Here is a 15,165-nt window from a genome sequence, read left to right on the forward strand (position 1 = left end):
CCTGATGAGGTGATACAAGGTAATCTTAGATAAGCTGACCTAAGACAGAGCTAAATGTTTCTATCTTGAAAGGTCAGAAATCATCATTATCACACGTGTAAATTAAGTGACTGTTTCAAGTTAAGATAAACTAAACAGATAAAAAATTTACCCATGTGTTTTCAGATATCTCCAAGCACCATCAATACTTCCACCATTACATGCATGCTGATTGTTGGTATCACAAGAAATCAAGTTCTGAACAGAAAGGTTGTCTGTGATCTCACCATCAGAATGAATTGCTATTCTATCTGCTGCAACACCTGTTTTGAAAGAATTTTTGTGTTATTAGAAACAAATAATTACTTACTGCTTTTTAGTAGTTACTGTGAAAGTGTGACTGAAATTATAGCATCAGTATTTTCTGTCTGTAAATATTTTTGCAAAAGAATTTGGTATTATCTGTCAGAATCTTAAGAGAGTTGTGAAACTGCAAAGCACCATGAGCAACTTCACTGTAATTTTATAAATCAATAGATTTACCAAATATCATCAAAACTTAAATATAAACATTAGATGAGACCTTTAGAAAATATAGTCTGATAATCTCTATATCTGTACATGAGTATTCATCGACGTTCATATTCATCTATCTTCAGCAGAAGACACAAATACTCCCCACATCTCTTCAGCTGAATTTCCAAGTTCCTCTTCTTTCTTTTTTACCTTTTCTTCCTTTATGATTATTCAAGACTGAAAATATGTTGTGTTTTTTTGTTTTTTGTTTTTTGGGGGGGAAGAATATTTGGAATTGCTCATATTAATATATAAATATGGGATTCACACAAAACTACTTCTGAGATAGTCACCTTAGATGTCTGAACTAGATCAGCTAGTCACGATTCTAAGTACTTACATATTTATTCACAGGTTTAAAGGCAGATTAATTAACTAAATTGTAAGTGAAATCAAATGACTTCTTTGTAATGTTGTTATTTAAAGAAGAAACCTTCACCCATGAGGAGCCACTGGCCAGATAAAGTAATAGGGATTTATTTAATATTTTTTTCTCTATCTTTAGATATTTTAATAGGTACTGAGACTTATTGCAGTATGAGATAACTGATCACTGTATTTTATATGGGAAAAAAGACACAAATACTCATGTCCATTTTTCATAAAACCAGAGGTTATAACACTTAATTTATTATTGACATATTTTTATATATAAACCTTGAAAATAATTTCTTCCACAGATATCTGACCAATTTCAGGGTTTTCTTCTCATAAAGTCATCAAAGAGATTGCACCTAATGTACTTGAATAGCAAGGGTTAGGCAATCGCAAATGCAGATATGAAAGTATATGTATAAAATGATGCCTTCCTGTTTTAAGCATTCAAGTTGAGCATGCAGTTGTGCAAGCAAAGAATGCAGATTTGTTTAAAGTTACTCCACCATTTATGATAAACTTTAGTAGTCCATTCATTTGCTATTTTATGTCATCAAAAATTTTCATACGATACAGAAACTTATGAAAAGCAAAGAAAAATCTCTACCGCTTCTATTTGTTTCTTTGTCTTTGGGACATTTTAGAGGAAGAGGTGTAGCAATTTTAAACATTACTATTTGCTGATAAAAAGTTAACAGAAAATGGAAATTTTCATTGCTAAATGAAATTACTTCATTACTAATCACTGTACATTTTCATTACACATGTAACCTAGAATTATATTTTTAAATGGAGGTAAAAACATGAATATTACTTGCAGTTGAAAAAGCCCAGGATGCTCCACAATTTCGTTGATCCAAAGGATCATGAATCCACTCGGGCCATGCATAAGTGGCTGCAAAAAACTCAGGAAATTTTCCTTCCGGAGGTGAACTTCCCTAAAACAAAATGTAGGAGATCTGTATATGCTTCATTTCCTACTTTTGCCTTCAATATCTTCCTCATTTTGTTTTAAAAAATCTTAATGTTTGATTTGAGGAAACCTAAAGCATTGGCATCTGTGGCTTTCCAAGCCTCCACGTGGCAACCACCCTGTCTGTGTGCTGAAGCTGCCTTGAGAGCCAGAGGCTTCTGGCAATGCCCCGTCTGAGCTGGAAAGCTGAGCTGCACAGCTGCCAACCTGAATAACCTGTCCGGTTTTCCTCTGATTTTTATCTCAAGCAACATTTCCCTACAAAAGATGTCAGTTATGGCCCAGATGGCATTTTTGGAAGAAAAAGCCATCTGTTGCAAACAGTAGTGAAGTCAGCTACCTGCTACTCTATTCTTCTTGACATGCTTTACATATTTCCACATGGCTGGCAATAGGAAATTCTGGTTACTAGTGGGGAACCAGTAGAGTGTATCATTAATTCACCTTTTGCACAGAGCTTTTTCAATTTCCAGCACTTACTTTCATTCCAGAATGAAAAGCCGTGACTTTCTTTCTGGTTTGCAATCTGATGTTGAGCTGATGAGAATTCATGGCCTGCTTAGTAAAGCCATTTGGACAGCCATTTTTGGCATCTTCATCTCTCAGCTTTAATTTATGTCCTCCACATTTTGCACAAATACCCACATATGCAAGAACCATCTGGTACAACTGCTAATAATCTGCTCTATGTTTGACATATCAAAATCATTGACCTATTTTTTTAAATTGTTTAACTTTATGGACTGATTGCTTCTGCTGCACAGGGAAATAGGAAACTACAACATTGGTCCATCCAGTAGCAATTTGTCTCAAACAATTGCTTGTAACATCTGTTCCAGAGGAAAATACAACATACAAAATATGATAATCTGTTCCCAAACAAAACATTTACCATTTTTTCTTTGCAGGCTCGCACCCAGAAGTACAAAATCTTCTATCCTAGTCAAAATCCTTTATTTTATTTTGGTTTACTTATCCTTATTCTTCTAATTCTGTGTGTCCTTGCTGCACTATTATTCTAAATTGCTTACGTGACTTACAAGACTAAGTACCTTTTGCTAAGATGATTTGCATATTTGTGCCCAGTTCTTTCAAGCTATCTCAGGACTCTTTGGCAACTGAACTTTACCACTTTGGGGGTGTACAGATAATTTTGTGGCTTGTATTGAGAAACAACAACATCTCCATTGAGCTTGTACACCTGGATTTCCTTCCCACATAAAACCAATTGTTGAGAAGAAATGTATGAAAAAAAAAGGAAGCTTGTACATCAGGTCTTTATCTGATATTAGACTAGTATACAGCACTTACAGTCAGAATGATACAGTCTGTACATAAACCCAGATTCAGTAACTCTGAAGTGCTTGAGGTTTACCACTTTAGATGCAGGCTGTGAGTCCTAAATACCATTAGTCATTTTAAAAATATATTGCAATCTCATATGTCACTTATGTTCTTCTGAAAGTTTTACCTTCACACATAACAAACCGGTAATCTTAGTCTTACTAAGATTTTAATCTCAATACTTTCACTAATTGCTTTCAAAAGCCTGCTTCCTTCAAAAGCTTGTTAGAAATATGTGACTTGCAACCGCAAACGTCATGCAGAAAATAGCTGCTAAGCTAAAGATCTTGCTAAATTTTCATTAAGTTAATTATTAATGAACAAGCACAAGCACAAGATTTATTTTGAAGATTAATCGTACTGGCAAAATCACAGATAAATAGTGTTTCATTTATTTGATAAACCTGCTCACTACCAACAAGTAGACAAATAAAAGTTGGCAAACATTGCTTAGCATGCTTGCCTGAGCAATGACCATTTACAGTCCAAATGAGGTAGTTGAAAAAAAAATAAAAAATTAAATAGACCTTTGGTCTAAGCCAATGTGTTAATTTATATATTCCTAAACTATTGCCAAAGTATTTAATAGCCTCAAATTGTAAATCCCAGAGCAAATCCCTTATTAACCCTCAGCCTTGTCATTTCAAAATGCAAGATTGTCCTGTAGCCAGAAACATTAGCTTTTTGTCTGAGAAATTGCTACCCTGATATTGAGAAGCACTGCTGTTCTGTGATAAATGGTAAGTCTAGACAATTGTTTCTCAATGTATGCTCCATAAACCACCATTAGACAGTACAAAGCAATCAGAAAAATGACTGGCAAACTATTTTTAAACCTTCATATGTATTCTATGCAGTGAAGCTAGCAGTCTGGCCAAAATGGAAAGGTAGGGAGACATATAAGAATACTCAGACTTCATCTATGACTTCAGAAATATTAGATGGCCCATCAGGTAAAAAAAGGTTACTGAATTTGCAAATATAAAAATATTTGTTTTGTTTTGTTTTGTTTCCCGGGGGGATGTTTTTTTAGATGTAAAATTATTTTTAATATAAAAAATAAGAAGGGGGTTTGGACATCACCCTAAGATTAAAAGTAGCTCTATCACAGAGTAATATTATGAAACCAAATTTGTAGCTGGACATGTCAGGTCAATGAAACAACTAAAAAAACTCTACTCCATGACAAAACACTGCTAAGAAGTAAGATAAAGTGATTAACACAGAAGGGCTTTGCATTCTTGAATTTTTTGAGTCTTTTTTTTTTTTTTTGTCCTCGTACACAATTGAGTAAAGAGCTCCTTCTACACAAAAATGGTTTTGTCAAGCATCCCTAAAACACAAAAGGAAACGGCAGCCCCTTAGTTACCAAATGCTGTAATTTATATCCAAGATAGTAGACCATTAGCATGCTGAAGAAATGGCTTTTATTTCAAGTCAGAAAATTTATTTAATGATAGGTAACTATGGTTTTCTTTCTCCATTAGCAAAGCTAGCAGCTTTTAATCAGATCAACACTAGATAGAGCCAAAAGCTCCCAAACACTAATTGTAACATTTTTATCAACTAACTATGTGACTTTGGGCAAGTGACTCACAGTTTTCACACTAGCAAAATGAGAAAGACAGTAATAATCATAGTGCCTATTTTATCCACAGTAAGTAGTACCTTGGCCTGCAGGTAAATTAGTAAAAAAAAGTCACTTGAAGGCCAAGCCATTAAAGTTTGAAGAAAACCTCTGAATAAATAAATAAATAAATAAATAAAATATATATATATATATATATATATATATTTAAAAAATCATAGAATCATAGAATCATAGAATATCCTGAGTTGGAAGGGACCCTTAAGGATCATCAAGTCCAACTCTTGACACCGCACAGGTCTACCCAAAAGTTCAGACCATGTGCCTAAGTTCACAGTCCAATCTCTTCTTAAATTCAGACAAAATCATCATTTCTGAATTCTCATCATTTATAGATTTTTACACATTTCTGAGCTGTCACCTGGATACAGAAGCTTAATGGAAACACTTTAATAAATACTCACTTTTTTATCACTTAGGTGTTTGTAAATGCGTTTGTATGCTTCACAAAATATCAGTTACAGAAAATTATTCATGGAAGGGGAAGCCAGAGCAAGTTTATCTGAAAATCTAGTAAGACACATATATTAAAAAGTGCCTGGGAATTATCTCCATGACTACTGTTGGTCTGCCAATTGGAAGAATTTGTCTCCATCCCTGGTGAGCCTGATCCATGCTATGATCTTTCTAGATCGTTCAATGACAGTAGATATTGGGCCAGCTATGAAGAGATGATTTATCACATCTTTACCCAGTGGGCCTTTAGGTCCTGATAACTGCTGATTCACATGGAATCACCTACTAAGGTGATCAAAGTTTGGCTTAAGGGAATAAAAGCATGTTTTTTTTACATTTCTGGGAAGTATTAAAATGTGGCAGACTGAAAATTTCCCGAGGCAGAATAATGACACTTAAGAGCTGATGTTATTGAAAACTATAGAAGAGGACAGAATCAGGGAGATTTGGAGCTTCACAAGAAGTTTCAGAGAAAAAACATTTTTAAATCAAAAAAATACAAGACAGAAACCACTAGGGTAGGAACAAGAAAGTTTTAATACGTCTGAAGAGAAACCATAGGTAGACAATTGGCTTCTATACAATTCAGAAGATTTTTTTTTGTAAACTCAAAGAATTCTCCAGAAGCTGGGAAAGACATACAGAGATTATTAGTTTAGGTTTTTAGCTTTAGTAAGTAGAGAGAAAGATTTCTTAGACTCCTGTGCAAAGCATGTGCTTCCAGCAACATCTTATGACTTTCTGAGGGTTAAATGGAAAAATTAATGGAGCTGGATTTCTGGAGAAGAATGCATTCAGGCTGTTAGGATTTCTGGCAGGGCCAAAGATATTTGGGCTGTGGCTCACAGATTTCATAAAAATAGAACTGTTAGACAGCATGTGCCTGAGAAATGTTTCAGCAGAACAAAGGCCGTAAGTACTGCAGCAGTCAAAGAAGCTACAGGTAGCTTAATAACAAAGATGCAATAGGCTGGACATAAAAGAAATCCTACTGTATTCTGGGCTACACTGAAAGAAGCATAGCTACCAGATCAAGGGAGGTGATTGTTCCCCTTATGCTCTGCTCTAGTGAGACCCCATCTGGAGTGCTTCATTCAGCTCTGGAGACCCCAGCACAAGAAGGACATGGACCAGTTAGAGTGAGTCCAGAAGAGGGCCACAAGGATGATCAAAGGTCTCAAGAACCTTCCTATGAAGAAAGGCTGAGAAGTTGGGCTTATTTAGCCAAGAGAAGAGAAGGCTCTAGGGAGACCTTCCAGTACCAAAAAGGTACACGAAAGTGGAGAGGCACACTTTATTAGGGAGTGTAGTGATAGAACAAAGGGTAACAGCATTAAACAGAAAGAGGGTAGGTTTAGATTAGATATAAGGAGGAAGTTCTTCACTCAGAGGGTGGTGAGGCACTGGCACAGGTTGCCCAGAGAAGCTGTGGATGCCCAACCCTGCAGGTGTTCAAGGCCAGGCTGGATGGGCCTTTGGGCAACTTGGTCTAGTGGGAGGTTTACCAGTCCATGGCAGGGGCATTAGAACTGGGTGGTCTTTAAGGTCCCTTCCAACCCAAGCCATTCTGTAACTCTAACATTGATATGTGAATAATGGTGTACAGCTTCCCAGTTGATACAATTTTCTTTTGCTCCTCCTTATTGAATGTGCATGGGTATGACTATGGCTAGCAGACTATCTCTGTGGCTAGGAGAACTATTCTGAGAGTTCCATATACAATATGGAAGCATTTAGTAGAATAATAATCTTATAATTATTCCAATAATGAATATATTTAAAAAAAAATCACCTGATACTTACTGGAATTTCTTTCATATTCAGCAAAGAATGAGATGGAGGTAGTGTGCCCAGTCGCTCTTTGAAACCTTCTTCCAATGTCATTCCCCAGAATTGACTGTAGTTGTCAGCTTTCCATCTTCCTCACAAACAGAAAACAAGCAAACAAAGCCACCTTTGAGATATTGCTTATACAAATACCTTGCTTCTACTTTATAAGAGCACCACTAAAAATAACATTCAAAAATAAATGTTTCAAATTATGTTTTGAGACATTCTATTAGATATGCATGAGACAATCTTTAGTACAGGGTTTTCACTGCAGATAAATTTAGGCTGGAGCAACACAGCAGGATATGAAAAGTGATGATTTGAGGTCAGCATTGTGTCAGCCTGCAGCAGATGAGCATGCAATGCTTCAGAGAAACACTAGAAAATAAGGTGCTCAATAAAAACAATTACAGTTGTCTTGAAGTTGTGCTCACATTATGCTTCAGACCAGATGCCAACAGAGAACTAACAGCTTCACATAATGGGTTCCTTTGACTTCAAGCTCTGGTGCACCAGCAGTGTTTGTGAGACACTGTTTAACCACACAGAAAGCCCAGCTGTTCTGCCTCAGTTTTACATTAATATTCAGAAAAATAAACATTTTTTTATTATTCCCTCCCTACTCTATCTGAGGAAGGTAGATTAGCCTCAGAATCTAGCACTGACCCTGAAAACTATATGCACAATGTAAAAAAAAAAACTTACATTTACACACTTTTTGAACAAATTGAAATTGTTTGTATTATTGGAGAAGGACTGAAACACAAGATAGAGCATTCTCTTTATTAATTTCTTTCTTGCTTGTAAACAGAGGTGAGATTCATGTTGCCTAAATGAGAAGCCTCATCACTCTTGGTCTGCCTGTCCAGCGGAGAATATGGACACCTGAAGAAGCTGGGTCATATCTCAGGTGGACTAAGACACTCTGTGGTTATCAGGCTCCAGATGCCTGACTTAATTGTCTGTCCTAATTCAATTGGTTTGAAGCTCTCCCATGAAGATGAGCTACATGTTCTAGTACAGAGTGACAGCTTGAAATCTGTGCACCTGTGCATGTTTCTTTGGTGAATTTAGCACCTCAGCTGTTAGGGGGGTGATCACTATATCTCCGTCTGTAAATTACCAGCAGGCTCCCAAGGCACTGCTCTGATACCAGGGTGTCCTTCTGCAGTACTGCACTGCAGGGAGCAAGAACTGGTAACAAGAAAAACACTGAACCTCACAAAGTTCTGATATCTTGGTCCTTATCTGGCCCATTCTCTTCTCTTCCAACACTATGTAGAATCCTGGTATGTAGAATGATATTCTTAAGGGTAGGTACCAAAAATAAATAAATAAATAAATAAATACATAAAATCTATCCTAAGCATTGAAGTGAAGAATAAGGGAAGATGATCTAAAGACCATTTTGTGAGGAAAAAAAAAAATAAATAAAATCATATGAATTTTGGAGACTGTATTAGATAGGTGTTTACAATATTATCTCTTACTAGCATGAGACTTCCAGTATCTTTCCACTTAAAATTCTATAATCTGCCAGAGATTTAGAAAAATTTTACAGACGCACATTTATTACATTTACTATCATAGTCATGGGATGTAATTGGGGATGGAGAAGACAGAGAGGAGCACATAACTTCTAATTTGCACTTACATACTACAAGCAATAAAGTAGATTACAACCAAACCTTAAAATAAAAGTATTCTCACCCATAATCTCCAGAATTGATGTTCTGAATCAAGTCTGGGCGAACAAGACATACTTCATTTGAACATTTCCAGTTACTTTGGAAGCATTTGCTGAAAGGGCAAGAATATCATTGAGCAGAAAATAAATTGTCAAAGGAAATATATGCACTTTTACAGCAGAAGGGAGGGGGGGAACCTAAACTGTAAATGTCACAGTAATTACGAAAACACAATTTTACTTAGTGTCACTTCAGTAACTAATTGATCCTAATTGGAATGAGGTGGGAAGGTTTATAGCTTGTGGAAAACATCATCTTTTTTAAAAAAAAAATTTTTTTTAAATTGCTTCCATCTTTGTAAGGCCAAGTCTCACAAGAAAAAAAAAAAAAAAAAAAAAAAGAGAGAGAGAGAGAAAGAGTTTATCTCTAACTTTGGAAAACCAGAAAGGAGCTACATGGTTGTAGACACTTTGCTCCAAAGACCCTGGGACAAGTTCAAGGCTGGTGGATGCCACTGGAGCCCAATGAGCTGCCCTGGGTTTGGAGGTATGGGGCCAGATTTTGGAGAGGAAAAGCAGGTAGGGCTGGGGCAGCTGACTGCGAGGGCCAGCAGCAGAGCATCCTGCCTGCTCCATGCAGATGTCCCAAGGTGGGGAATGGGATGTTCGAACAGTTCATCCCTTTCCTACATAAATTATATATTCTCCCCTCATGGAATAAAATTAGTGCTCATCATTTCTGCCAGAGGAAAATGTTATAAAGATATTCCCCAAAATTTGAATGATATCGTTTTTTTCTGTATTCAGGTCAATGTCCAGGTCTATGCCAAAACCATTTCCACTCATGTCAGAGCCAGCAGATCCAACATGGATTCTAGGCCAGTGGGGAGGAGACTTTAATACTCTTGGTTTTATGTCTTGATTAGAAAACCCATTGACCTCTTGCTATTCTTCCATGTTGGCTGTAGTTTAATTCTATAACATCTTAATACAGAATTACTCTGCCAACCATTGTGATTTGATTACATTTAATATGAATTTAGGGATGCTCACTAACATAATTCCTGTTTCATGACATATGCTAAATTAAATTCAATTTGCTGTTCTCTGAAACATTACCAGGAATTGCAGTTGTCTTTAATTATTGTTCCTTCTCCGTAATATCGGCCATCTTTATAACAACCTGCCAACATAACATATAGATATGTGAAAAAAAAAATTTCTTGAACTGAATTAATTCAAAAATTTTGCTACTATTGAATTAAAAGGTTGTATGCAGTACACATGCTTTATTTAGGTGAAATGAAACAAATATTTCCTTTTTTTTTTCCAGTAATGAAGGCATTTTGGTGAATTTTATTTTTTTCCCATTTACATCATTATTCATACCAAACAAAATCAAGAACAGATTCAAAACACTCACTGAAAAGTGATTATCTTACATATAAACAACAACACAAATAAAATTATTTTCTAATAATAAACCAATACATTTTTAATAAAGACCATTTTGAATAGGTAATTAAAATAGAATTCAGTTTTTCCAGTTATTGAATTTTTAAAAAATAATATCTGTTTCAAAACAGGTGTCATATTATGTTATTTTTTCTTGTCAGAGTTTAATTCATTTTTTAAAAACAAAGAGATCAGTTATTTTTAAATACAACACTCCTTCTATGTACATACCTTCTTTTGATAATAATTCACTGAGAAAAGACCTTGCATGTGTTATAAGATCTTCCACATAAACATATTCTTCAGTATACTTAAGTGCCAAGACTAAAAGAAAGATGCCTGCAGTGGGTTTTGGATCAAATCTATAATAAATATAGTATAGTTATCATATGGGGCTCTGTTTTCCAGCTTTTTCTCATGTTTTCTCTGCAGACACTGGTGACCCTAAAGGTAAAGATTGTTTCTTCCCCTAGTAAAGGAATTGGAGAAAGGAATTCCAAACTTTTATTTTTATTTTTTTTCCTTCTCCATTTCAAGAAGCTTTATCCTCTTTATTCATATTTCATATTAATAAAGTGTTCACTTGCATTAGCATTATATCACATTTTTTTCTTTTCAAGCATAAGTTATTTTCCATCTCACAACGAGGAGTAGAGCCCATACACAATCACTCAGCAACGTAGACCTCCTTTACTGACATGAGAGAACTTCATACCAAAGTGCAGAAGTGGACTAGAATCATTTAGTTAATTATAAATGCCTATTTTGCCCTGTTAGCCATACAGCAGACTACATTAACTAGTACAGACATAGGTGATTTCACCCAAGCAGTCTGAGGTCCAAAGTGTCTGCTCTAATTCAATTTCTGCTAGGAATTGAGACATTTTTCAGAGAGTATACAAGGCAAATTACTTAAGTGTCACAGTTTATCATAGTGTGCCCCAGTGCCAGCATCAGACAGTAGCTGGAAGGAGGCATAGAGCAAATTATTCAAAATATAGCTAGGGAAGGAAGTATTAAAGCAGTGGTCTTAGAGGCAGGATGAAGCTTCATATGAGCTCAGCTAGCAGCCTTCACAACCCATGCCTGAGAAAAAAAATGCAAGCCTGAACAAGTATAGAAGAAGCTTTCAAAAGATATATGCTTAAGGAATAGAAGATTAAGAACAGTTTCATTAGCCTAACCAAATTAAGACTTGAAAGGCCAGGAGTTCCGTCTAAATTTGTCTAAGATATCAGTGTCAGAGTGGAGATGTCTAAGCTAAAAGACACTGGTTGCATAAGAACAGAGGCAGTTTATATGACCATGAATATATTAGGCTGGAATATTAATATAGTGGGAAATATAGTGAGAAATATGTGGGAAATTAATTCATTTTAAGAAGCAGCCTGATGACTTCATGGGATCATATTGTGTGAAAAGCATGATAGGAATGAGGTGGACTTTATAAACCTGGACTTCATTCCTGGTTCAATGTTCTCTAATTGTCACCTCATTTGCCCCACTTTTGTTGTAAGTAATCTTGTAAGTGAAATGTTTCCAGATGTACACACTTGTAGGCCAGATCCTGACTGTGTAATGTAAAATCAATTAGCAAACTCTCTAGGCATCCCTTTTATACTACTACCAGTGTGAGAGTTAGTGTACTGACTCTGATAACGCTTCCCGTACCATCAGAGTAATTGAAACAAAAAGAATAAATAATAAATGTATTCTATAAATAAAACTCTAAAATTCTCCTAAGAATAATAACAACAAATCCAGAACTTCTGTTCAGTGCCTAAGACAAAGTCAAAGCAGTTCCACACATTTACATCTGGAGTCCTCTGCATGGTACAGACAGACTCAGGGTGTACACAATAGCTCACTACTGTTGTGCACCAAGTCAGTATGCTGGGATGCAGAAACACAGCACTGCGCAGTTTTATTGCATTTCATTCTATCCCTTGTAAAGTACTGAAGTTTATTGGTTTATTTAAAGCAATATGACTCAGAAGGCACTGAAAGCAAAACCACAGGCAGCCAAAAGATCAAAATCTTCAAGGTGAAATGTACTTTGGTGTATGTGGTCTGGTAGTTCTTAAATAATTCTTAGCCAAAGGCAGAAGCACAGTCTCAGTTATTAAAAGTTAGCCAATATACTTATGGCATTTCTAAAAATGCTTCATAGTTTGCTTAATCTTCTGACACTCAGTCTTCTTTGTTTCTTCATTTTTTCCTTCCAATTTCATTCTTTGCTCCCTGTCCCACAGTCATTTCAGTTCTAGAAAGTTCCTTCTTGAGTGATATTTTTATCTGCTGTATTTTGACTGCTTTGTTATTCTCCTTTAACCCTTTAAATTACTTCTATAACAAATATCCAATAAACAGAGATTTAGAAAAATATGTTTTCTATCAATGAAACACTTTCTTCACCAGAAAAACATCAGCTTATTTTAATGTGAGATATAAATTAAATAAGATAGCAGCTCACATATAGAACAAATAAACATGCTTGAATAGATTAAATAGCATTGCCACCTATGTCAGGCTTGTTACAAAAGGAGTTACAAAACAGTGAACACACATGCAAAAAATGGATTGAGAAAAGCAGTACAAATATTACCCCTCACTTATTCCGTTACCTAAAACTTCTGTTACATTTTCACCTTTCAGAGGTAGGCCTATCACAGGACCCATATGGCAAAATGCTGCAGGTTTTGTAGTAATTCCCTTACAGGAAGCAGTCTGCAAAACCTTATCCCAAGGCTGTCAGCTCTGGAGCAGAAACAGTGCTCAGGGCTTACACAGAGCTTATGACAGCAACCCCCCAATCTGTTGGAAATAATATACAACAGTGCACCCTAAATAAGTATGGAGCAAATGTCTTTATTTACATAAATCATAAAACATTCTTTTAGAGGATTAGAAACACTTCGGAAAATCAAGCTTGTTTTGCAGCGTTTGGCATTTTTGTTACTCCCACTTATCAGATTTTGGCTGTGTGCCTGGCTTAAGAGCACAGGCTCATGAAGAGCTTGTGGTCTGAGTGCTAGAGTACAAATAGCAGAGATATCTCACAGAAACAGTTAATTTTTAAAAGCCATGGTGGTATTCTTGTTGATTTTCAGCTTTTGCAAGTTTGGTACAGTCTCCACGTTTTCAGGTAGATGTGTCCTAGCAAGAAGCTATAGTGTTAAAATTATAATTCTAAAACTGTATCACCAGCAGAGATTTGCCCTCCACAGAAACCATGTGTAAATGATGCTTGTACATATTTGTGGGTTTTGTTTGTTGTTTTTTTGTTTGTTTGTTTTGTTTATTCAATCTTTAGTTCTAAAGACAATAGACTAAGATTAGAGTAGTTCTGGAGGAACTTCCACTACAAGCTATGCAGAAAGAAAGCATAAAAGGACAATATGCCAGTCAGAAATTCTTGTTCTAATCACATCCCTTCAGTTAATCCTGCACTGAGATGCTGCAAGAAAAGTGGTGTCCCAGAGGAGAGCTCTGGTGGATCTAAGCCATTACAGAATACCCCAGAGCAGTATCATTTAGGATAATCATCAGTTTTCAGAATGATCTGTTTGTACTGATGGGTACAAAATTTAGATCTTTCTGTTCATTTTGTGTTAATCTGTGAAGCTGAGATTGATGAGATCACATTAACTTCAAACTGATGAGGTTATCTCTAGAAAAGTTACAGGTGAAACAGCAGTTCTGGCCAACAGAGATAAGATTGAGCCAACTCTAGAAATGTATCCCTAAAAGCAAAGAAATAACAGGAAGCATAATTCTTATTTCAGCTTTGTAAACAATATATTTGTCCACTATGTCAATAAGCACATTTTTAGGATGCACACACTCTAAAGATCTATCAGTAATTTTACTTCCAACTATATTTTTCTTGTGGTACACTAATACCAGCTGGGTCTTTTCTCTATACCCACCTGATGTTGGAGGTGGCCAAGGCTCATCTGACCTGGTGGGCTCAACAGTGTTGTCACAGACATCCCAGTAGTCAGCACAACAGTCTACAGGGCCAGGAGAACGTGTGGCACAGAACTGGTCACAGTAACATATAGCTGCTCTGGAGGCAATGTTAAAGCTGCAGTCATCATTTCTTCCTGTGCAGCAGCCCCGTATCCTGCAGGACTTTCCTTGGTACAGACTCCTTTTTAGCCTGTCCCACCCTGCAGAGCCACGATCTTCAACAGAGTAAAGTCCCCGGGGCAAATTTCTTCTAGAGTTAAGCTGCTTTGCCATCCAAACTTCACTTGCAATGCAATATAAGAGCAATATCTGACTTTTGAGCCACATTCTTCCACCTCCAGACGCCTTTTTTAAGTCTCTCTGTGCTTGACTTTATCAGCAAATGTCCATTTACTGTAGATGTAATACCTCCACTTACTATCCAGAAACAAATCTGAACAGAAAGCTGCAGACAACAATATTTTATGAAGGTTCTGTATTTGTTAATCATTAGTCAGACATGTTATAAACTGTTTTATTTGCCCAAGATAAAAAAAAAAAAAAAAAAAAAAAGGAAATAAAGCCACAGCTATGTATCCATCATTATGAAACATTGGGTACATTCTTTCGTGAGTAAGAAATTTGTAGTAAAGGTTTATTATGCAGAATATACACAGTCCAATATCTTAGTTCTATAGTTTAAGCTTCTAAAATCAAAACAACATGAAGAATGAGCACATGGTCTTAGAGGGTCTCTTTCCTCCTGGCTTCATTTACCTGTAACTAATATGTTCTCCATATGATTGGAAATTATACTTAGATTACTTTTCACCTTCATTCTCTTATCTGATATGCAAGGCTATAGATCATTGACTTTCAGTGCAGTAAACA

The 15,165-nt window shown here is 36.0% G+C and overlaps 1 protein-coding gene across 1 annotated transcript in view; it reads right to left on the reverse strand.

Moving 5' to 3' along the window:
* The window catches only part of TINAG (tubulointerstitial nephritis antigen), a 48,429-nt gene extending 33,702 nt beyond the window's left edge, over positions 1–14,727 (reverse strand). Inside the window, exons 1-6 of the mRNA XM_082756376.1 lie at positions 14,253–14,727; positions 9,988–10,051; positions 8,892–8,981; positions 7,155–7,269; positions 1,745–1,868; positions 152–302 (exon numbers count right to left, since the gene is read on the reverse strand). Of these exons, the coding sequence (XP_082612502.1) occupies positions 152–302; positions 1,745–1,868; positions 7,155–7,269; positions 8,892–8,981; positions 9,988–10,051; positions 14,253–14,622 (914 nt within the window). The 5' untranslated portion in view covers positions 14,623–14,727. The remainder of the gene's footprint in view (positions 1–151; positions 303–1,744; positions 1,869–7,154; positions 7,270–8,891; positions 8,982–9,987; positions 10,052–14,252) is intronic.
* Between the last annotated feature and the right edge of the window lie 438 nt (positions 14,728–15,165).

Source organism: Aythya marila (assembly GCF_965140915.1).
Source record: "Aythya marila genome assembly, chromosome: 3".
NCBI classification, from domain to species: Eukaryota; Metazoa; Chordata; class Aves; order Anseriformes; family Anatidae; genus Aythya; species Aythya marila.